Below are 25,094 nucleotides of genomic sequence, written 5' to 3' on the forward strand. Positions count from 1 at the left end.
GGATGATGAGGCTATATAAACCGATAAGTTTCGGGTTGCTGTTTCTTATAGCGTTCTGTGCTCGTTGCTCGTTCTCTCACGAACGTGGTAGGAATGCGCAAACATTGTGACACTTTGTCCGGACACTGTCGCGACCGTCGTTGCGTTTCCGCTCTTGTTACCCCTTTGTTATGCTCCAAGGATGCTGTTATTTCCTCCCGCATGAGGCATGCAGTTGCCGTCGCTTGCGAATCCTTGCCGCCGCCGCTTGACAGAGCCCTTCAGCCACTCGTTTCGTCGCCCCTTCTAGTTGCTGTGATTGATGCGTGATCACCACATTAATAGTTTCGTCCTTTTTTCCTCCTCCGTTTGCCATGCTGAAGAGCGATGCAGGGGAACAAAGACAGCGTTTCAAATGTAAACTCAAAAGTTGCGAACAGGAGTGTGGGGCCGTGACGATATTCGGGCTCGCTTTCTTACTTGCGCAACTTCCATCGTCCTCCTCCTCGTTCTTTCTTTCTTTCTTTCGCCCAGAAGGCCGCGCTCGGCGCCTTCCCGCATTGTGCTTGCACGCTCAGCGAAAGCGTCTCCCGTTCATACCTCACATTCGTCATCACTGCGAAAAATCTGGCTGGAAAATGGGACGAGTTACCGCATTTTGTGTCAGCTTCCTTTCAAAAACTTTTTCCAATCGGAAACTCGCATCTGCGGGTGGCCTCCTCGAGATAACAACGCGAGGAGGAAAGCGGCTCGGCGGGGCTCGCTTCTTTTTCTTTTCTTCGAGAACCAATCAAAGTTTTGTGTCGTCAAGGTATTTTTCCACCGCTAGGCGAGAAGTATAACTAAGGCTCGCACCGCCCACCCCAACCTGTCCCCTGCTTGGATGCGCCAGATAGCACTCACGACTACAGACTGCACCGTTCGGGAACTACTTTAGTGAAGAGCACTATTGGAAGTGACTATGCGCGCTGCTTTCAAACTCTGTTTTGTACGATGTGCGTGCGCGCGTACGTGTCAAGGCGTTCTATGAGCCCGGCGAAAATGGGTCGATTCCGCATGTCGGGCTGAGCCTGTCGGGCTCATGTATACGCTAGCCGGTCGGGCTACCCGACCGGCTCGAAACGCACATGTTAACGTGGGCTCGACCCATCAGCTACGAGTTCATGTAACCACCGCTGTCCAGTTGAGCTGCATGATCCCGACTTCTGGCTCGGCCCGCTGTCGGGCTCATTTAAACGCAGCCTCTCTTTTCTCTCTTTCTGTGTGTGTGTGTGTGTGTGTGTGTGTGTGTGTGTGTGTGTGTGTGTGTGTGTGTGTGTGTGTGTGTGTGTTTGGGGGGGGGGTGTCGAGGGGGCGTGCGCGTGTGCGTGTGCTTGTTCACGTGTGTTTATGGCCACTTAGGGCGCGTGCTCAGTTTTTTTTCTTCGCCCATTTCGTTTCTGTTAATGGGTTAGTGAGCATACGGGAATGATATACATTCTCCATTCGGTCGGCGCCGGCGGTGCATATGGAACGGGGCCCCACTACCCGACTTCATCGAAGCCAGGCGTATACACTCAGAACCGCCCTGTATCAAATACATCTCGCCGACAGCGCACGAACACCGTGGAAGAGGGACTTAAAAGAAAGAAAAGAAACTACGGCGCCGCCCCGGCCAGACAGGCCGACCCTATTTGTCAGCTTTTTCGCTAGTTGCCCTCCCTCTTCTTTCTCGTTTCTGGCGCGCCAGTACGCGTATTCGCGCCGACTCGTCGCGGTATTCTGTCGGGCTTCTTCCCTTCTGTGCATCACTTCCGCGGCTTCGCTGCTTCCGGTCTTGCACGAGCTTCTGCTTTCTCTTCCCCCAGCGAGCGGCTTCGCCGCGTCGTATCTGCACGCGAGCTCATTGATCGGCGAAGGCGGCGACGTCTGTCTGGGCGGCACAGCGTCGCCTGGCGCGCCCGTCTGTCGCGTCGTCTGTCTGCTTGCGGCGCGACGCGCCGGATCTCGGGTCAGAGTGCACTAAGCTCAAGAACCCCCCACCACCCCTACCCCCCACCCTCCCCAGCCCCAACCCCCCCGAGCGATGGGAGACCTTGTTGTCCAGCCCCGACCTACCGACCCAGCTCGCGCTGGCGGCTAGGGGCCAGGAACTGCTGGACACATATGGGACCTGAGAATAAGGTTCCACCCCATCTGGTGCAAGCGCGCACCACCCGTCACTAAGGGCTCAGCACAAAAGTTGATTCTCTCTCTCTCTCGGGTCATACGATATCCCGTATATTACAACCGAAAGTTCCGCTGAGAATCAGCTTCGCTGAACACGATCCTTATATATATTGTCACGTGGTAGTGACGGTGAAGAAAGAAGCAGTACGGTGGAATACAAAACTAGCTTTTATTGGGCGAACCTGTGCCCACAAAACAGGCTACACTTATAGCACAACGAAAGCGGCGAACACAGTCGGCGATCGTCGAGAATCTGATCAGCGGGTCAAGCGCGTCGGCTTTTATAGATCAGTCGTGGAATGTTCCAGATTAACCGATGGGACCCGCGTGCCTTCCACAAAGTTCTACACCATTCGCATCAGGTGATGAAATCAGATAACATAAGTCTCGGCGACAACAGACAGCGGATAGAAGCATCGATAACTTTCCAGAAACTTCAAATACATGCAGGCGCGTCCCATACTGTGCGATTACATTTGTTAGGCGGCGAAACGTGGTTGCCCGATAAAGATAAGTACACGTGTCAATATATATATATATATATATATATATATATATATATATATATATATATATATATATATATATATATATATATATATATATATATATATATATATATATATATAAAGCGAGATGTCGTTTTACAGTTTCGTTGCCTGAACAGGGGTACCGACGACATCTGTCCTTCACATATCGGATTTTGCGGCACTTTAGTAATCGGTGGCCTTTCAGTGCAGGAGAGGTCAACGAAAGTTGGCAGGTCGGGTCTCTCTCTTTCTCTCTTTTCGTAGTTTAGCGTAGTCCAACATCAGATCTGTGACGTCAAACGCACTACCTCAGTACGTCGAAAATTCGAGCATTGCGTCGCCGCTTGACTCTTGTTTTAGGTCGCGTAATAAACGATCTGCGACTTAAGCACGCTCCATCGAGACCATTTGCTTTTTGGTTGACTATATGTAGGCGTTGTTAAAAATATAATTTTGCAGTACAGCGCCGTGCACGCAGAGCGTCATGTACCCAAATGCTTCACTGTGCTGAAAGGCACGTTATAATACTGTCACGTGAACGGTTTGAGTGGAAGCAATTAAAGGTGGAAATACGAGCAGCATTTTGAAATACATGTAGAATTACGCCATACGCATTCCATTGCCAGCTGCTGCGGCTGCATGCATACCGATGAGAAAAGAATGCAAAAACCGCTTGCGTCAAAATGTATGAGCAAGGCCTACTTGTCTCTCTCTATATAGACCCATTCGCTGTTGGCTAACAGATGCTCTGTACGGCTTCCGCTACTGCCCTATGACTTAGCCCGCTAAATTTAGTGGGTAAGAAAGACAAGTAAAAAAACAGGAACCCGCCGATATTCAGCACTTTTCACCTGATGCGCCAATCACAATTTTACTAATCAATTTCGCCGTAAGTAATAAAAGAAAAAAAAATGTGTCTGTGCTTGATGCATGATACGCATCTCTTTTATTTGCAAACATATAAAGCTTTCCCGCACGTTAAAGCAACTTGCAAGTACGTTTATATATTTTTTTTCTTGCAAAGTAGACTGCTGGGAATCGTGATCGGAAGCTGCTTGGGGCCTCAGTTGCTCGCGAAACCAGGTGCTGCTAGACGCAAGCCGGTCTGTCGGCCGGTCAAATTCGTATTCACGGAAGGCTTTGAGCGACGGGCACATCGAACACTTGCTCCCGCTCTTTGACGCTTGCTCGTTTAATGCAAACGAATTCTTTGGAAATCGACAAAGTTCAGAGGGGAGTGAAAGTACGACGACATTGGTGCGACGAGGAACTCGCGTATCGGTTTCCCTTTGTAAACGCGTCATGCTGCGAGCCTGGTGACAGTTAAGTTATTCATACGGGTTTGCTCTTTTCTTTTATCGAGAGTTAGAATTGGGGACCCAAGAAAATTGCGGGCCGCAAGGGCGCATGCACAGAACCCACGCCAGTCTTGTATTCTTCGTTCGCGTTGACCCAAGACCCAAAAATCGAGAACTAGCCTGGGTCCCCAAGCCGTCTTGGCTCTTAAAGCAGCATACTTAATTCGTTGTACTAATTCAGTGATTACGTTTATTAGATTTTATTGTTTGCCCGTTTTACTTAAAAATGCATTGTGCTAATTTTCACTTGTACGGAAAGCGTTTTTTTTTTTTGGTTTCGAGCACTTTTTTATTTTCTGCACTGCGGCGTCCAGAGTGCTCGACCGCACGCTGTCTGCGTTAGACCCAATTCTCAAACTCTGCTGATCCTCTAAACCCAAGAGCAGCCAGTCCAACGCGGCTCGAGGGCCTATTGTCTTGGGTCCACAATTCTAAAATGATCTTTTGCTGCATATGTATAGCCTAAAGCCGTTAGTGAGCCCTATCTATCAGGTTTTTTTTTTTATTATTATTATTCTTATGGTCTTGTTCCCGTTTCTTGCGGCTAGGGTTGGCGTTCAGGGCGTGATATCCACCAAGCTCATCGACTGTTACGTAAGATTTTAGACAATGAAGGAAAAGGGTTTTTTTCCTTAGTTACCGGGCTCCAGTTACGGAATACCACTCCATGCAGGAGTAAGTTAAACGTCCGAGTTCACATAATGACCCTCTGACCTCACGACTCGAAAAGTGTACTTAAGTCTGCGCTTCTAATCCTGTCGTCCTCCCTAGGCGAGTGGACTAGGGAATCTCAAGACTGTCCCGCAGCAAATCACACTCGTTGATTGCGTTGCCATACCACGCACGTGCTCGCAACACTCCGCAGTAACTCCGCCTCCGAAGAGACTGGTTTGGGATATGTTGCAAGAAAGCAACCTCCGACTCCCAGGTCGTCGACGTTGTTCCCCTCCTTTTCATCCTTCGCTCATGCTGCCAGGTAATGGCGTGGTGATGGCCTTTTGTGGGACCCGTCAAGAGTCGGTGTCGACGCTGCGTTGACTTCTGGATAGGCTGCTGATGGATTGGCGGCGGTTTGACTTGTGGCAAACGTCCCATTAACGCCTTTGTGGTGTTGAGACGTAACATTGTTTACAGCCGAACTGAATGTAAGAGACCCACTGATCTCGCTTAATATAGCTGGCACTATTAGGGAGCCCTGCTGCAGCAGGCACAGTGTTGGTGTAATTCGCCGATTTATTTTGCCTTTCTCTCTAGTCTATTTCATTCAGACCACGTCTTGCTGATACTGGTGATTACGCAGGTGGGCACTCCGCTCGCATAGATGACGACGAGCGCGCAGATAAATTAAGTTGGGAGTAGATCGAACCATCGCACTGTTCCGGTCGGATAATCCGTTACCTCGCTGTGTGCAACTGCGTCTCGACATCCTGGCCAACGAATGTGTGCGTCCGCAACTTCCACCCGGTGGAGTTCGCTCTCGTTTACCGCGCTCTCATTACGGCTCTTTGCAGCGCCGCTGCTTGTTAGATTTACGAACGTTGGCCGCTTTACTGCGACGCGGTCGACCTCCTCTCGGCTTGGCTTGGCTTGGTATAGCTTAACTTTCTCGTGGTGTTACTTTGTGTGTGTGTGTGTGTGTGTGTGTGTGTGTGTGTGTGTGTGTGTGTGTGTGTGTGTGTGTGTGTGTGTGTGTGTGTGTGTGTGTGTGTGTGTGTGTGTGTGTGTGTGTGTGTGTGTGTGTGTGTGTGTGTGTGTGTGTGTGTGTGTGTGTGTGTGTGTGTGTGTGTGTGTGTGTGTGTGTGTGTGTGTGTGTGTGTGTGTGTGTGTGTGTGTGTGTGTGTGTGTGTGTGTGTGTGTGTGTGTGTGTGTGTGTGTGTGTGTGTGTGTGTGTGTGTGTGTGTGTGTGTGTGTGTGTGTGTGTGTGTGTGTGTGTGTGTGTGTGTGTGTGTGTGTGTGTTGCAATTTCCGCTTTCCCTCAATGCTCGCAGAAGCGCTGCGCGCTGCGTGGTAGATAACGACGGGGGGGGGGGGGGGTGATTTTGGCGTCGATGGCTCTGCGGCACGTTTATTGTCAGAACCCGCCGAAGTGTAGTGGCGAAGCGCGGACCGCTCGGGTTGTGCAACAACGTTCGCTTCCATCGAGGTCAGCTCGCCCTTCTTCGTGAGTGAGATTCCGCGGCAAGAGAGAGAACGGGGATAGAGCGAGAAATGAAGACGCGGTCCACACGAGCGAGCCGAGGAAGAAGCTGCACTGATGGTTGGCGGGCCAGCATGGCAGGTTGTCACTCGCGGTCTCCTTTGCCGTCCTGTGGCAGACGCTGGGGATGACCGCTAGTGGTGCCCCCTTTAAGGGGACGCTAAAGAGAAACACATCTTGGCTGATAAAGCCTTCCTTCACATCTCTATTTTCGTTAACATAGCTTTGCGCGGTTGAGCGCTAAAAGAGAAAACGAGGGCAAAACTTTCTTGACGGCAGTGTACGTCATCAGTGTGACTTTGGCGCGGTAACGGTTCTGAAAAAGTTGTCTTTCGCTCTGTACACTGCAATGTAGTCCATCCAAACGAATATATGTACTTAAAAAAGCAAAAAACGAGCATACGCCGTCATAATTCGTGACGTCGCCGGTGAGCTGCTGCGCTAAGTTCTAAGTTAAATACGACGTCTCGACCAGTTCATTTTACAACGAAGCCGTTAAGGGCTACTTTCCCCAGGATTGTGTCCGTGTGTTAACGCAAAACTATCATCATCAGGATTGGCTCCAGCGTCGTCGTCTTCTTCCACAGCTGGCTCGTTGGCGCCCTCTTCGGCGCTACCGTGCGAACGCGTTCGGGACAGTGCTCCCGCGTTCGTCGTCGTCATTAATTGATTAGTTGATTAATTAAGAAAACAAAGGCGTTCTCGGAGACTACACGTGGTGTTAACTGTGGCCGCAGTTAAAAAGAGGGGGCACTGGGGACGCATTATTGATTGATCACTGTTGGGGATAGTTCTGCTAGCGCGGGTTTATTAGCTAACCGACTGACAGGACTCCGTCCCTTTATGCGAGGCAGGTCCTGGGTGCGTGTGGGGCGGACTACTGCGTTCGCCTACACTGCTTGCTGCGCTTAGTTCGGCCAACTTCTCTCGGTCGTCTGTGTAGCATAACCCGAGTTCCTGCGCTTCTGCTGTTACCTTCGTGCCTTCCTGTCCCGCCCGTCCGAGGAACCGCAGCAGTGCAGGGAGTAGTGCGCCGGCTGTCTCCCGCCGCCGCGGTCAGATAGCAAACAGGTGAAACCAGTCGACGGCTGCCGGCTGGCTTTCACTGCCGCGATCGAGGAAAACGAACAAAACCGAAGAAGCCTGGGGGGGGGGGGGGGGGGCAGGAATGCCAGCAGCCGAGCGGGGCGAAGCAGCTCGAAGGCGAGGACTGCGCGTGCGCTGCGCACGCATAGGATTTGGGTCATGTGTTTTCTCCGTTCAACTTGTTCTCTTCCAGAGCGACTGCGCGGTCTGGCCGCGAAGGCAGGGAGAGGATGTCTCTGTCCTCCTCCTGCTGGCTACGCAGCGAGCGGCTGCCTTCCTCTGCACGGGAGTGCTCAGCAGTGCATTGCCGCTTGCAACACGTTGCCTTTCGCCGGCGCTGACCCTGTTTATTTTCTTGCTTTTCTGTTTGTGCGCGTGTGCGTTTTTCTTTTTCTCCGCGCCGCCGTATTGATAGGAAGTGTCTGCCGCTGCCATTCGTATAAGGATGAGGGAAGGTAGGGGTGAAGCGAAATGCACGCCCGCTCGGTGTGTGCCGCCGTCACTGGCCTCGGTCGCGCTCGCGATGTGGATCAGACCAGTCCGACGGGGCGCACCTACCGCGGCCGCCCGGAGGGGAGGTAGTCCGCTCGTCTCCGTTGCGCGAACGCTGCCGAATGCGCGTGGTAGCGCGAATACGTGTGTTGCTATAACGGAGTACACGTGGGCGCTCACACGCAGCGGCAGTTGCGATCCTAACCTCGGATGCGCAGTTGGTTCGAAATGTGTCTTATTGTCCCGTGTACGGGTCTTTGGCCTAACGCTGAAAAAAGGAAGAGCATATGTTTCCGTGTTCAAGGAAAGAAATTTGGCTGATATTGCCCGGTCGAGCGTGCGGCCTTTGGGAGAGCTCTGCGAGGCTCGGTGATATGGCTAGCAAATTCTTGTGGAGTTGACACGTTTGCTGAGAAATCCGAGTGGCAGCAATATTGCCGCGACCCCGTAAATTCCGGGGTCTGACCTATAGGTGTCGATTGGTTGGCCGGCTAGACTTCCCAAGCTGTGGTCGTCGTCTCCGAAGACGTTGATTTGGCGGAAACGATGTGGATCGACGACATTGGGAAGGGTCGATGACTTTGCTTCCCGCATCAGTTGTACTGAGAAAAACGATAAGTGTGCGACGAAAAAAAAATGGCTGTGGCTTAGCTAAGGTTAAGCCCAGGATGCGAAGCATACTAGCCTTTATTTTAACGCGACAGCGTTAAGGAGCTCGTGTCGCAGAAAAGCCGGTGTCGTCGGCGTCGGCTCAGGCGTGCGGCGCTTGCTCAGGCGCACATTTCGTTGTCGCGCCGAACGCTGCGTTGCTCGACGCGCACCGCGTCCGATGCGGGGCGCGACGCCGCGAGCGACGGCGGGAGTTGGAGCGCCGGTTCTCCTCTGTCGTGACGTCACGGTGTCACGTGATTTCATGGTCACCGCCGCGCCTGAGGAGCTGGGTTGAGCCCTCGTAATATGCTTCGCATAAAAATATAATGAAACGAAAACGTACGATGAAAGCCGCTTAGTGAACGGTAGGAACACGCAAAAGGTGGCCTGATTACGCCTTAGCACGTTTTACCAAGTCCTGTATTCTCAGCGTCTAAATACCATAAATTTCTGCATCTAATAAATACGTGGCACTATTTTCTGGTCGCGAGAAAGGGGCGCTCTGCTGAGGAACCCGCAGATGAACACCCTTTCACATGCGTGCCTGCAGCACCTTGTGTTCCCAAAAGGAGCAGTTAAAGGTCGCGAAGAAGCTTCACGTTTTATTGCATCCTTAAGAGAGCAGTTTGACGGACATGTGGTGAAATACCGCAGTGCCTGCCGGGCAGAGCAGTTGCAGACCTTGATCGCCAGGCTCAGCCAGCCTGTTGCTACAACCCACTACCATCAACATGACCGAAAAACACTTTAACCCTACATACAACGGTAGGCGAGAACTACGACACGCAATCTTGAGCAAGCATTGTTCTTGCGAAGGGGACGCATACGAGCGAATACATGCCGAAATGAGAGAGAAAAAAAGAATAACTAAAGAGAACGTCCTATTAAATGTGATATTTTGGTATAGACCGTCACTTTCTTGCGCTGTTGCGTGGTTCGGTTCCAGCAGCGCTTTCACTCCTTTACTTCAGTTGAAGTGGTTAAACTACGTGGCATGTGTCGTGGAACTCGACTTTGCTGCAAAACACTCTTATAGATACAGTTTACAGTGTTGTAACATCTGCACGGAGTTGCGATAACTTGTGGTTTGCTGTCGCCGCCGCCGCCGCCGCAGCTGTCCGCATACTGCCGCACCACGCGCCAGATGTGCTCCGCGCGGCAGGTCGGATGGGCGTCCGTCCTTGTCTTTTCTATCTGATTGCGTTGGTTTCGCTGTGTCGGGCGCTTATTGTTGTCTCGCCGGCGAGTGTGGCAGCGGCGGAGAGGCGGCAGCCGCATCTCCTCCTTTCTCTCCCTTTACACTCTCCCGTCTGCGCTGCTGAAAAACTTGGAAGAACCTCCGCCGGCTCCGCGGCTCCTGACCACAATTTTTGTTTTTCTCGTGGACAGCACTCTCATGTTGTACAATTCCTTCCTCTCTTTCCGGCGAGCCTTCGCGGAATTCCACCGCGACGTCGTCGTCCTTCATGCGTTGGCTGTGTCTGTGTTTGTTGTAGAGGCGTCACCCGCTTTTTCGACCATTGGAATGTGCGTTGCTGACTATTTAAAAAGCGGGCGGCCAGGAAGCGGTCTAGCCTGCGCTGGCATCGTTTAAGAAGCTAGACGGCGGGGCCTGATTAGAGACGGTCTTTTACTGTTTATCGCGCTTTAGAGAGCGCATCGTCGCTGACTGGCCAGCGCTGTATACTTTCGTTTTTGGCCCTTCCGCTGTCCGTATCCTGGGCACCAGATATATTTGCGGAACGCCATTTGTGCCCCAGTTCTTTCTATTGAGCTCCTGGCCGTGGTCGCCCGAGCATTTTCATCTTTCTAATGCGCTGGCTCAGCCAGCTAGCTTCCTGCTAATCTTTTAATCCTCGGCGATCGAGAAGCGCTTGTGTTCGCTGCGTATCGAAGCCACCAAATGCAGTCGTAACAAAGCAATGCATTTGCGCCTAAAAGCCATATATAGTTTAAATTCCCTCGTCTTCTTTGTCGTGTGCCAGCTTTGGGAAGCATCGATAGTTACGCTGTGATACGTCGTTATTTAGTGTCCTTTCTTCTATATAACCAGCCACGCGCACCGCCCTAATTTTGTGGAGAGGTGGGTGAGCGCCTATCATGCTTCTTGATTGAATATGTACTCGGTACCCAAGAATGTAAGCATACGCATATGAGAGGCTGTTGATTTGTTTGAATGGTGTTTGCAACGTTTAGGCCAAAACCTATTGCCTGGATTGGTTGTGCGTAAACTAAACACAAAAAAAAATACCTAAAACACTTTTGTGATCTTCGCTCCTGTTCTCCGTAGCTTTTTCTTGGCCGATTATGCTCCATTATACAAGGCCTGTCTGAAAAGTACGCGGCCTTGTTTATTTTTTAGGGAATGGTGGCAGGGCGCATGTTTCCCAAACTAACTGTGCGATGTGGGAGGAGGGCCCGTGGTGCCTTTAGCCTGCCGGTGGCGTGTTCTTGAGTTGCGTGTGCGGTTGTGTGTTGTCCTCGAGCTCCACCACTGGAAAAGCTGGCGCCACCGTCGGCGTGACGTGCTAGGAGGGATCACGTGGACATAGCGGCCGCGTCGGCTGCTTCGGGAGCGCCGAAGCGAGCTGAAAACGAGTTTAAATTCCCTCGTATCCCGCCGTCCTCAATCAGTGACGAAATTTTCCCGCTTCGAGTGTCTCCTTTACAACGCTTGAAAGCACTACAATAGGTAGTGGCTGCCTTTGAAGGCGCGCAACATGGTAGGCTACTGCTCGGTGCCGCAGGGCCGGACGCACGTAACGGAGGCCGGTGTCAGCCTTATTCACCCGTAGCCGCAGCTAAAGAAGCTGCGTGAAGCTTGGCTCGCGAAACATAAAACCGGCAAACAGTCGCCGGCTACAACTCGGGTATGCAGCAAGCACAGACACGAGGAAGATTTCTGCTACGGCGCCCGGTCTGCGATGTTCTGAAAACGCGCACTGAGACGCTCGCCCGAGTCCGCTGCCCGACTAATGTCATGCCGGTTTGGTCTATGAACTTGTCGATGCTATATATACTGGCAAGTTCAGTGGAGTGGAAAGGCAGCGGTAAGAAGCACATTTAAAAAAAGCATGGCATATGGTCATGTTTGTGTTATGAATTAATGCACTGGATTACAAAAAAGGAGCAGCGGGAAATCGCACGTTGAGAACACCGATAAACATACAGTGCCACGCAACTCGAGAAATAATATTGAAAGGTCAAAGAATTTAGAAGAAAATAAAGATTGAATCGTCGCGACGGCACATCGCAGTCCCCGTAGGCGTCGAAGTCTCTACAATGAAATTATTTTGAACAGCTCTGATAGCGCCCACGCAACAATGGTTGCTTGTATACCGTCAAATGCTCATATTCTGCGGCCTAAAGCTCATAGCACGGTGCGAAAACGCGCGCGCGGAGAAAGCGAAACAGTGCGCGGACAAGCATGCAGACGCGCATTCGGTCGCTGCGAATCTGCGCGATCGCTGCATTGAGGCTTCGTTCTATTACGCTCCATTTAGTTATACAAACACCATAAGAACATATTTCATATAGTTCGCTCTCAGTGTTTACCTACCTTTCACGCAAGAAGCCGGTTCGGGAGACTCCATCGCGGCGACCGCGCGCAGTGGCGTTCACAGCACGTATTCGGTAAAGACATAGCGTGTGTAAACGATTGTGTGCTTTCAGTTTGCCCAAGATTATTATTTTGACAGTAAAAAACTTCTCTCGTTTCGAAAGTACTTACAGAAATGTCCGGGAGAGCTCGCGCGTGGTGTTTTCAGTGAGCGCTGACAGCAAAACCTATGAGGAGCGCGCCGCGTGATCCCTCATATTACGCCAGCGAGGCGCTTCCGATAGATGGCGACTCCGTAACTCCTCGCCGCCAATAGGCTCCGTACAGTCGAGGTTGCGGCTACTCTGGTGCCATCTGCCGCAGCGATGCGACAGTACTGGGAAGGTGGCTCGGCCGGCTCTACGCGTATTGCTTCAGGCGGGCTGCACTTCGTAGCGGCCACTGTTGGGGCCGTTTTGCTTTGTTAATTAGCCCTCACCCCCCCCCCCCTTTTTTTTATACGTTTTGCGACAGTGCAAGAGCCTACGCTTCATGTAAAAGCGTCGAAATTGCAGAGGTCCGAAAAGAAACAAGTAGAACTGGCGATACTGCTGCGTAACATTCACAGCCACGAAGGCCAGCCCGGGTTAAATTGGCTCATGTTTCCTGGCAGGCCTTACGAACTAGAACGGCGAAAGACATGGATCGCAGCTGTGAAGGTAGTTAAGTGAGTCAGCTTCTGTCATCATATTTGTCAGAAGGGTTTGTTTTGGAAATCGTGCTACACACACGTGCGCATTTCGCAGCTTGCGCGACGCCAGCAGTCATGGCCGGGTCAGCTGTTTAACATTTAAAGTACATTTGTCACGACTGTGCTGATTTGACGACTGCTGTTGGCTGTGCCTTAGCATTTGGTATGATCAGGGTAACACTGGCGTGTGTGATGAGGAATATTTTATGCCGAGGAAGCTTATTTTATGCTGGCGAGCGTTAATTTATAGACGATACTCGTTTCGGCTGCTGGCGTCAGAGCCGCAGTTTCACATAGTGTGATTTTTTTTTTTTGCGACTTTACATTTGCGATATCGCCTTGCAAAAGCATAGCGCATATGCAAGCAAACGAATTCGCAAGCGAAATCAGACCTTGTTAAAGTGCATAATTAACCGATCGTTATACATGATGAAAAACGAACATTCGCGTCATATAAGTTCTGATCTCGTGGTTAACAAATCAAATTTTTAGCTGCAGTTGGCTCGGAATGGGTCCCAAACGAATCAACCAGGATATACTCTAATCATTTCGTCAGCCTACGATCGCGATTGTGAAACTCGAATTACTCGATGCGTGGACTGCGATCGACTGAATGCGTATCGAGCAAAATTGCGTTCCAATGTGACCGTGCAGCTGTACCCAGTCCACATCGAACTGTATGGCGATCTAAGGTAACAGTGTGACATGGGCATCAAATGGTAGGCCGCGGTTTACAACGCGCCGGATCGCAATGAGGCATGCATCGCCAACAGCGAGGTGTCGATTAAAAATTGGTCAACCTATTAGAAGCGCAACGTTTTCAGGGTGCCAATTTAGTGACTTCAATGTTAGTGTCACAGTAGGCTTTACTAACGTGCAAGATAAACTCGCCAAGTTGTTTTCCCTGCAAAGAACGGCACTTGGCGTGAACGTCCAGGCCGGCCACTTCTTTGATGGAGAGAACGTGTGAAATAGCGTACAGCTTTTCTCCGCTGGTTAACGCAGCAGTATGAAATTACGCCATTATTCCTTTAATATGCCTAAACCCGCAACAAGTATTTGCGACATCACCGAGTACCACGCTTGCACCTTCATGTACACAGAAAACGGCGAATCGCGGATATACGTGCCGTGTTCGGCGACATGTGCACGTAGTTTAAATTTCGCGCTCTTTCCACCTTCCCAGTGTCGCGCTGCTCGCCACAGGCGGCGCTGAGCAGCGCGGCAGAAGCTTCCCAGCAAGTATGCAGACTGTAGGGTGAGCAACACAGCAACAAAGAACGTCAGGCGGAAAGTCGGAGAGGCTGAAATAATCTCATGGGGAGCGGCAAAGGAAAAGAAACCTGGCATTAGTAACTACTTAAGAGGAAAAAACGAAATCAGGAAGAAAAATTTTATGATAACTCAAAGGGGAGCTCATTACTTTTCGAAGCGAAATCAGGATGTCTTAGAACACGCACCTATAAAGCGAGATATAAGAAGGAAGAAGAAGCATGTGCTTGCTGCGGTAAAGCTAGGGAAACGATGGAGCATGTTTTATTAGAATGTGAAGACGTCTGCCCAGCGGTCGACTTAGGCAACACTGGCCTCCTTGAAGCCCTTGGGTTCAGCGAGAGCAGGGAAAAAGTAAACATGTCCGCAATAGAGATTAGTAAGAGGCGATTGGAAGATTGATGGAAGAAAAGTAGGGAAACGACAAAAAACGGAGACGTACAAAAGCAAAGTTCACAATAGGGGGTCAGAAATTTGGTTGTGGGAGTTCATCGTGTTCTTTTTTTTTTTTTTTACCTAGGTAGGACATTAGGCAGTATAATAGCTAGATCTAGGTGGCGCAACCCACCGCCCCGTTCCAAACGCTCATAACATCCATCCATCCATCCGCTGCTGCTCAGTGGCGCCGCCTGTTCACTGGATGGAGCAGTCGTTTTGAGTACTGTCGTCTCTTGCCGGCGCGATTTGGTGTGAGCGAAAGGGACAGAGCCAATTTAACCCAAGACGCTGCATAAATGTATGTGCAAATCTTGATAATAGCCAAGCAGAAGCAATTCGGAATATTCGAACAGCGTTTGCAATGTCGCTATGGTTATGAAGCCCTGCTCAGGCAGGGCAATTGCACCAGGATAGCAGCCTCGTTCGTGCGGCTCAAATGATTCTTTTATTTTGGCGCGGCACAGTGTTTCAATGGTTCGTCAGACTCCCTATAGCCACAGCGCGCGACTTTTGGCTATTCACAAAAATCGAAAGGCGCCTGAAAGTAGCGCATTTTCGAAACCTAGAGGACATGAAGTGAAACGCCACGGCTGCCCTATAGCAGCACCTCCCGTGGAGAGAGAAGGAGATTCTTGATGGGAAGGAAAGGTTGGGGTAAAGTGCAGCGCAGTAACTGGTTCCAGGAATGTTTCGAGAAGTGGAAAGAGCGTGGGACTCGGTGTGTGGAAGCAGGACGGAAGTGTACACTGAACGGGATTAGGACGGCGAAAACAACGGGCGACGCTTCGATTTTGTCAGGAGTGCGGTCGGATACGTTTCACACAGGCCTTCTATACATATAACTGAACGCTCACAAAAGTATAAGGTGAAAAAAAAGAAGCAATATCGTTTGAACTTTGTTTTTTTCTTTTTGGTGCTTAGCGTTGCATATGTAGATTCAGATTGGGGAAATATCGCCGCTTCCAGTTCATGCTGCGTTGGCTCTTTGAATAAGTGTGAATGCTAATCATGGCGGCGATGACCGTCACGAAAACAGGCATTCAAGTACAGGTTCTCAAGTCAACGCAGTATATTCGAATACTATGTATAACCCAGGAAGACGCATGAGAGGCACGCACGATCCTCGTTTGAAGTTGTCCGGTGCGACGGTGAAATGAGGCATCTCGAGCCTCATTTCCTCGTATTTAAAATATACGATGCAAAATATACAAGAATATACAATTAACCGGTGGGTGTTATTTTATATGCGAAGGTTCTTTTGGTCTGGACGGTCATACTTCAGCGCGCTCCATTTCTCCCTTCGATATTATCCTCATTTCGAAGTATGGTTGCATGGATTCTCGCATCGCGCGTTGCTACTGTTTTACTTCGCGGAAGTGTGACGAAGCTTGCTGTAATCCGGGGCTGCGGTCTCATCCGTATACCGCGCACCACACACGCGGTTCGCGCGAGCAAAAAAGCGCCTCGTCGCGCTTCAGTGATGTGGAGGCAATCTTGTCTCTCTCCCCATGCTCTATCCCGGCGCCTTGTTGCGTGTTTGGCACGTGGACGACCCTTATCATAATCGGCGGCCATCGCGTGGCCGAACCGGGGGAGGAAAAAGAAGGGGGGGGGGCCGCATTCTCGCAGCCCTTCCTTCGTTGTCCGCCATTCTCGTCCAATTTCCGATCGCGGTCGCCACCTGTTTCTCGCTTGCCTCGCGTGTGCGGGGCTGTCACGAAAGTGACGCCATACCGGTCGACGTTGCTATCCGTTGGCGGCGCCCCGTGTTCGTGGCGTTGCGCGGACGTCCGTGAGCGCGCCTTCCGCGCCGGAAGCAAGAGAGAGCGCGCACGACACCGGGCGCTGACGGCTATCCGATCGGGCTTCGGGGAGCGCTGTTGTCGGCAGCCGCGACGTCATCACCGGACACGGAACGCGTTTTGGTCATGGCGATTAAGGGCGCGTTTCCTTAGTGACTTCTCGTAATCCCGGACGAAACGCGTTCCCACGCGCATGCCGCTCTCAAGTGGCAACCACACGCGACGCAGTTTCAGCCTCGGATTTCGGCGCGGGCGTCGTACACACATGGCGTGAAAGAGAGGAGCCCACACCGAGCCCCACATTCGGCGTCGTTCCGCGTTGCGGAGAAACTTGAGCGACAGCTTGCGTGGTTTCACGGAATCAGTGTTTCGATTGGTCTCTGTATTTGGTCAGAAGCAACACCATGCTCTGATCAGTCGTTTATAGTCGTGGAGTTATCAAGCGGCTTGGAACCCGTGGTCGCAGTAGCGAAAGCTGTGTGGCTGGCTCAGCCTATAGATGTGATATGGTCGGTGCCAGATTGGGAAGGCCTGTGCGCACCGGCCGAGTGACGTACTTTTCAGGGTCTGATGCGGTGTTACCAAGGCAGCTGTGATGTCACCAAGTGCGGGCATATATGTCCACAAGTAAAGCACTTTTCGAATAGTCTTTCGTTCCTTATGGACGTGGTTTATTTGGTACTGGCATTTGTAGTATGGTAGAATGGTACTTATTTTACTTCGTATTTATTGACGTGGTATTGTTTGTGCGGCGGTGCAGCGCCAAGGTGCTCGTCTGGGAAACAGGGCATCGTTCATCCCTATTCTGGACGCACGCTGATCATCTCGCTCTGAATAAACGGGTATGCGGTGTCTACCTCTTGAAAGCGCGCAAATGATCTTACGAGCACTTTATACAGGGAAATGTCGCGCATATAGGACGGCTTCACTTCTCGCGGGTGTTGCCTTGGCGATTCTATAAAGGCTCGCTTGATGAAGTGTCACCCTTGATTGTTTTGGTTTCTTTGTCTTTCTTTTACTCACCGCGTTTTTCCTGCTATGATTTGGGCGTTCGCGCCGTCACGGAGTCACTATTTTGTCTGTCTTTCTCGCTTGTAGCTTCTGCTCTTTCCTCGTTCTTGACTCTATCATTGCCAGTAGCTCTCAAGCGACGTTTTCTTGTTCTTCTGCGCCTGTGTTTTCCGCCTTTTCTTCGAATATGCTGTTTCACGGAACGTTTTGATGTGAACATGTGCTGTGCATTTCCTTTCTTGTACGAAGTGCATTTGCCTTGTGTAGAAGAAGTGGCGATTTCATGTCCGTGATGGCGGTGTAGTATGGGACGACGTGATGGCCGCCCGGCGATCAGAAGGCTTACGGCGAGTTGTGCTACGGTTCCGACGTCCAGCTGGTCCGATGACCGGAGCTCGTTTTGTCGTTCACGTCCTCCCGCCGGTGGTGCCGTCCTCATCATATATACCTTATCATCGTCAACGGGGCAGCGGTTGAAGCTGCCGCCGCTTTATAGAGTATATGTCCCGGAACATCGTCTTTTATGCAACACAGTGGCACAGCCTGCTTCCTGTACTCTCAGTAGCGAGTTATTGTTTGAACTTAACCGTTAAGGTTCTCGTTTGATGCCTCTTGTACGTCATATTACATATCTCTCTCCAAGATGTGCAACCACAAAAATTTATGCTTGTGATAAAAAAGATACTTAGCGCTCGCGCTGGTTCGCGTCACCTTTTCTGAAGCCTCTGCGGTGTCATATGTCTAATCATGAAAACAGTTCAAAAGAAAAATCAAATGCGGGCAAAGGCACAAAGATTGGCACCTAGATTTCGGAAGCAACAGCCGTCATTCAGCGACCACATGCTAGAAGGCGCCACAGTACCGCGCTGCATAGCGCTGCAGCGAACATACAGGCGCTTTATCTTCTGTGCAAGCGAACCTGAACGTGCCATCGCAAGTACTTCCAGTCGCACTTTTTATCCGAAGAGCATTTCGTATTTTCTTTGTCTTTTTGATATCTAATATATATATTTTTTTCGTCACTCATTACAATGTTGGTGCCTGAAAAATATTGTGTGCAGAAGTCAACACGAGGACATGGTGTAAGAACGTCAAGACAGTCAAGAAATAAGGTCACTACACTAAAAGAAAGTCTTAGCTCATTGATGGAGCGAGTTTCTGGTTGGGTCGGCCAGTTGAATCTGTCCTCATGTGGAAGTAGAGTGTACATATTCCGAAGGTCATATGTCCAATGACCGAGTCAAGTGTTCCGCAGCGGATGCACACTTTGGTTACGCCCCGTGACGAGGAGTAGCCGCGAAAAAGCAGTCGGTGCTGTTGAGCTACGAACCGCATGACGAGCATAAGAGAAGTATATGAACGATATGGCTGACGGCCGGGCTACACGGTTTTATGTGAGGCACTCTTGTATCGCCTGAGTAAAAGTGGCCCGTACGCTTTAAACTCATTCTCTCATTATACCGTGTGGCAACCCATGCAACACGTGAATAAGCAACTCTGAAGAAAGAAAGAAAAAGAAAGAGCCGGTGCACTGAAAATGGCTCGCCGGTGCTCGATGGGGCCGCCAGGCAGTTGAGGACGTCTGCGGCGCCGACAAAAGCTCGCTGAGCTGCTTTCGCCTTGTCTCTTTGAATGCTCGCTTCATTTATTTTATTTCTGTCACGCTTTGCGCGGTGCTTTCTTTTCACTCCTTCCAATCGAGCTTTCTCGCGAGTGATCGGAAAGAAAAAAGAAAGAAAGAAAAATGGGGGGAAACCCGTTCCGTCTCTCGAGCACTGGCCGTCCGGCCAGCTTTCCAGGGACCTTTTGCGACCTGGCTGCGCTCCTCCTTCTCTTTGTCGATCGCTTTTCATTTCGGTAAGCGTCGCGCGCCAGCTCCCGCAAAGCTCCGAGGCGCGTCGCCTTGAAGCTCCCGAGACGAAGGACTCGTGTGAGAAAGGACGGGCCTCTGCATGCGCGCGAGGGTCCTCGCGTAGAGGTTGTCTTGGGAGTCGGCGGTAGATTTTGTCCGGGTATATTTGTCTGCTTTTATCTCGGGTAGGGAGCTTGTTGTCGACCCTCAAGCGTCCGAACAAGTTAGGGCGCGCTCGAAGGCGTCCTGCCGTTGTATTCGCCTCTTGTGTGATGACGCAAGGTTGCGTCGCTCACCCGTGTGTGGCGGTAGTAACACTTGAGCGGCCGTATTGCATCACCGGTCTGACCCGCGCAATCTTTGTAGCGCGAACACGCTGGGCAACGCAACGGCGTCTAAATGAAATGCCTACTGCAGCCTGGATCTGCACTGCCTTTCAACCTGCGCAGACCGTGCTTGAGTGGTTTTTCATTGTTTCAATCGCGTTTTATGGGAGAAAGGCGTTAATGCCTACCTTAACTGTCTAGCGTACGGTCGTCGCCTGACACATTTGTCTATGGTGAATGGAAAACGGCATTCACTCTCTCAGCAGTATTGCCCCTGCCAGCTATTAATTATTATTTTGTAGTTGTATAACGCAGCTTGCCTAGCTTTATGAGCTTGAGACGGTAGAAACGCGCACAAAAGTAACATGGATGAGAAAGGAAAGCGCACAAGTGCTTACCTACCACTGGTGTTTATTAAAAACATCGCGTCAAAATTATACATTCCCTGAGGTTGTCAGACATGCGCAGAGTGAAGACGAGCGTATACCAGATGCAATCATTAAAGCTCATCGATTATGTCGAATTCACTTATTGTATGCAGATGAGCTTGCTTTCCAAGCCCTATAATCTTCGAGCGCCGTGTGCCGCAACCACATGAGCGCGTCAGCCTCACGCCAACGCGCGTCTACGCGCCGGCACCATTGCCGGAAGCGCTTTGGCAGAATCCAATGGAAAGACATGGGTGCTGCGAGCGTCAGCAAGAAAAACGAGGGACGGGATTTTCGCTTTACTTTCAGAGCATAGCTAGTAGTAGTGCGACGGGGCGAATTGAATGGATGCGCGTGATTTCGCTTTAATGTGGCTACCACTGCTTTAGTAAGGTTGTCGAGAGTGCCAACTGGTCACGTGAAGATATCGAATGACGCGGATGTGCCTTTGATCAGAAGGGCCTCTCCGTCGTTTTTCGTTAGCCGATTCCGGCTAACGGTTGTTCGGCTTGCCGGTTTCTCCGGTCTGCCTTTCTCCTCTGTCTAACCGCAGTTGACTGATAGGAGACGGGGAGGGAGGGGAGGCGTGACGTGTCTGTGAGCGTGTGACCAACCCCTACTCTTTACTTCTTTTCTGCAGACGACTTCAAGCCGGCATCTGTAGATACGTCCAAGTCTGCCAACGTCGAAGTGGGGGAGAAGAACCAAATCACTGTGACTGTGCCGCACATCGAGGTAGGTGCGCGCTCGGCGGGCGACCCACTTTGACCGGCACGCCGCCTTCCTGCCTGCTGCACGCCGCCGCCGTTGCATTGTGATCGCATCGCGCCGTGGCAGGACGCAACAATGCAAGACGCGCAGATCCCATTTTACTCCTCCTCACCCCCCTGCCTCGACCGTACATCAGGAAGGAGGTGCCCCGTCGCTGGGACGAGCGAGACGGACGTGTGCATGCTCACGCGGCGTTCTTTCGCATGCGCATTTTCCCTTTCTCTTGTCTTCGGGACTCTTCGTGTGGAAGCTTGACGGCCTATCTTTTCTTTAACCCTGTGCTTTCTGCGTCATTTACTATGATCTTCCTTTCTTTTGTGGACTCTGTACTTCCCGAAACACTCTGCCTCCGATATCCGAGCTACTATGAACCGTCGTTATTGTTCTGCGCGCGGCTATTTTACGACGTTCTGCCGTCGACACTTGAGGCGCTGGCAGAGTTCTAAGCACGAGGAATTTCTGTGTTGAATTTTCCCGTGTGATGCGAAAGCAGGTCACGAAATATCTGCAGGTATTTTTTTTTCTTTTTGTTTTCGAGCGCTGCGATTTCTTTCTTAGCCGTAGGGAACCTTTCCTGACCGAAGGTTTCCGCTGATTCTTAGGGCCAGGTAGACGTGTAATGCGGAAAAACCCCTCGTCCTACTTTCGAAACATCTAATTCTGACTGGGCAGGCCCACAAGATTGCACATTATATTATATACACACACACACACCTGCTGCCCTTGTCGCTAGTGTAACCGCTATAGCACTGAATTTCGGGTGAAATCAAGCAACTGTCGGGTGTGTTCTGTAACGTTCACTTTTATTGACGTCTGCGTAATGTCACGGCGGAACGCTAGCCAGCCCGATGCATGCCTCAGTGAAAGCGAAGCGCTTGTCCCAACTTTTCCGGCGGCTGCCCACACCGTCAATGCACTCGGCAAGGACGTATTATACGAATAACACTGGCGGTATATGTGCCCTAGATCGCATACTTCTTTTGCCACGTGCGCTTCGTATGATTTTCATCAATCGGTGCACGCCGAAGGCGATAGAGCCGAAATTAATCGTCACAGGATCGTCCCTGCTGGTTGTACACTTTGGGGAAGCCACACATTAGCTTTTGTTAAGGCGACGTTCGGTATATGTCATTTTAGCCTTGCTCTGCTGGGCATCTGTCTTCCTCGCATGCAAACCTGCATGGTTTTTCCTGTGCTGCTCCCGTTGCAACTAAATGCGAACTACACATGCGCGTTTGGCAGTCGACGCTAGCCAGGAACTAGCGGTAAAGCAAAGCAATGAAGCATCTCTGGCATGTTTTCGGGGTTACTTCCGTCTGGCATCAGTGCATTCATTTTCTGATGCGCGATAAACCTTACCTATTCCGCGCGGTTACCTGTTCAAGAGACGTGTGGTACGCATACCCGCCTAATTTCGACGACGATAACAGCGCGCAATGAAACCTCACATGGGCGCCATAGGCTCCGGTATGCGAGAAGGCGGGAGAGGAATGCCGCTTGGTGTTGCCGGGATGTTATTCCGGACGTCGTCAAATTCCGCCATGTTGTCAGATTTTGTAATGGCGGCATTTAGAGCTACTCATAGGGGCCCAACAGCCCTCTGGACCAATCAGAGCTGGCACGATGGCGAATTCAGTAATATGGCGAAATTTGGCAATGTCCAGAGGCAGAGGAAGAGAGCCTGTGCTGCCGAGAGGGTAACTTGACTGGTATGATGTAATGATTCCACCCGTTTGATTCTATGCCACTCAACATCCACCGTTCACTGCCGGCTGATCCCAACGTAGGCGGAGGGGCGCTCCGACTACTGACGAAGCGCGAAAAGGAATGACATTGGAATATAATCGTTACATTATCCCGGTCCTTGTCTCTTCACACCATGACCTCACATTCCGTTCGCTTCTAGCTCCACTGTTACTAGATCCTCTAAAAAAATTCTTGCCGTAGAACACTGTACAAGCTTCCCTTTACGACTTCCACTGTATAACGCAAGTTTCCAGAAGAGCCCAGTTGGGGCACTTGAACGTCAGCGTACCGTAGAACGCTGCCGTGAGGATTCGCTCCCCCGCTTATTGTTGCTGTTCGGTGCACCATGCATGCTGCAAAGCAGGTTTCTGTGTACGTGTGTGACCAGCGGTAGCCACTCCATAGCACTTGTAGTAAGAGTTAGTGCACTCTAGTTTGAAGGCACGTGGATCAAGGCACTGTGTGACCAAGGTGCGTAAACGCGTGCTGATACGGCCCCTCTTCTCCCGGCTGGTCGTGTGATGGTTGCCCCCAGTGTGCGCGCTGTGGCTGATGTACGGTGCGATCCGCCGCGGGTCCTGCGCCATCTGCAGAACCCTCTGTCCCAGGGCTCCGGTACGGCGCACACGGTGTTCAAGGGCTCGCAGCGGCCATACCAGCGGGAGTGTGTCCTGGTCGTCGACAACGTCACCGGTGAGGTGACACTCGAGAGGCTTAGCTGTAACATCCAGCTCAAGAAGACCAGGTAAGAATGTCCTCACGTCTCTCACCTCATCAGACCCATATCTCTCTTTTTTTCCGAATCTCACCCTGTGTTTACATCTGGTGTCAATTGTAATGATGCATTTGTTTCAAAATTTTCACTGCTTGGAGTTGTGAAATAAGGTGGCATTGCTCTGTTGTTTGCTAACCTCATTGCTAGATTAGTTGCAAGAAAGGCTTACCCCGCCTAGCAATGTCCTAAGTATGATTCCCAGCTTAGGAATACGTTTTGCACCATACTGCGGACTAAGGAACCTCCTAGACAGGAGGCAGACATTTACTTTCTTGCTTTGTCATCATTGCTTCAAAAGGATGAATGTGAACTAACATAGCACTTAGGCGTCCCACTACAGTAATTCAGTTTCACTATATACTACCTTACAGTTCTTAACAGCTGCTGATAGTTTGGGTGTCCATTGTTTCTGCAACTAGTTTGTATTGAGATATTAGACAGTCGATTATCATTAATTAGGTGTTTAACTGAATTGATTGAATAATTCGAATAGTCGATTTAAAGGGGTACGACACAAAAATCGAAACTAGAAATAACTGGTAATTTCTGCATGCCCACAGGTATCATCTGTATAGCATTAAATAACAAATTTAGCTTAAAACGCATATTCATATAATCTTGAAGTTCCTGCGAGTGAAGAATCGAGAAGTGCAGCAGCTATCGATGTAGTCATCAGTGTAGGTCCTATTTGTAAGCAACATTACATCACGAGTTTCGGCGCTTGATTTCGGTGACGTGCGACGTCATTGGCTTGCCTTGCCGTTCGGAAGACAATTCAGCTGTTCGTAATGTGCGCCTCGCACTGACCACACACGAAGCGTACGTGCAAACGTTTTACCGTTTGTGGATTACGATGTTATCGGTGCCATGGCCGGCAGGATGGATAGATGATGGATGGGTGGAAGGTAGGAGACGACGTCCCCTTTGAAATGGGGTGATGGCAGTTGCCACCATGCTCAGCTTTTTATTTTTGTTTAACTGTGTTGGAAGTTATTGAAATTTGCCATTTTCTTTAAGTATGTCTTCCTACACTTTTAACCTTATGTCACCTCTCTACTTTTGAGCCACCAGTCCTCAAATCGCTTTTTGCTAATTTCCACCGCATATTTATTATTTGCATGACTATTGTTATCTCTGAACCCTGGGGCCTCAGGAAGCCTCACTGTGCCCGCATTGACATCAGGTTGGATACCATCACATTTTAGTATGAGGTGTTCTGTTGTTTCTACGTGTTTACCACACGCAGTACATGTGCTTTCTTCGTTAAATTTCTTTTTCTAGCTCCGCGTTCTAAGACATCTTGACCTAGCTTCAAAGAGAAGGGCACTGCCTCTTAAGTTATCATAAAACGCTTCCTTCCTTATCTGCTGTTTCCAGTCTCGATATAGTTCAACACTATGCTTCTTTTCCATTGAGTTTATCCAATTTTTACCTTCCGCGTTTTTAACCTGTCGTTTAATGCTCTATCTTTCTCCGTCCTCGTGTCTGGCATACTTATTGGTTAGCTTCCTAGTTCTTTTCGGCCATTGTGAATCAACGCTCTTTCTGTATATGTATTTAAATACCTTAGCTGCCCACCTGTTATCGTCCAATTTCCTCAGGCGTTTTTCGTATAGGATTTTACTCTGAGCTTCCCGTGCTTCGAACGCTTCCCGTGCTTCGAACATTTTTCTACTACGCATCCCCTGCTTGGACGGCGAGGATCGTCTTTAGTGCCTTATCGGGACATGCTCCCCCCCCCCCCCGGTAGTTACGCCTATGCCACCATGTCGACTGGACACGAAACCGCAACTTTGATGGTTGCCGACTATCGACGAAGCGGCGCTGGTTAGGCCTAGCGGACTACACAGCGGAGCGGCTGGTGACAAACCTTCGCGAGAAGT

At 50.5% G+C, this 25,094-nt stretch overlaps 1 protein-coding gene across 2 annotated transcripts in view; it reads left to right on the forward strand.

The window, feature by feature from the left end:
* Window positions 1-25,094, forward strand: part of LOC135915055 (ELL-associated factor 2-like) — a 141,967-nt gene that overhangs the window by 86,655 nt on the left and 30,218 nt on the right. The window contains exons 2-3 of one of the 2 annotated variants that reach the window (XM_065448037.2): window positions 20,560-20,654; window positions 23,030-23,181. In XM_065448037.2, coding sequence (XP_065304109.1) covers window positions 20,560-20,654; window positions 23,030-23,181 — 247 coding nt within the window. The remainder of the gene's footprint in view (window positions 1-20,559; window positions 20,655-23,029; window positions 23,182-25,094) is intronic. The other variant, XM_065448038.2, reaches the window with a different exon arrangement.

Source organism: Dermacentor albipictus, chromosome 1, assembly GCF_038994185.2.
Source record: "Dermacentor albipictus isolate Rhodes 1998 colony chromosome 1, USDA_Dalb.pri_finalv2, whole genome shotgun sequence".
NCBI classification, from domain to species: Eukaryota; Metazoa; Arthropoda; class Arachnida; order Ixodida; family Ixodidae; genus Dermacentor; species Dermacentor albipictus.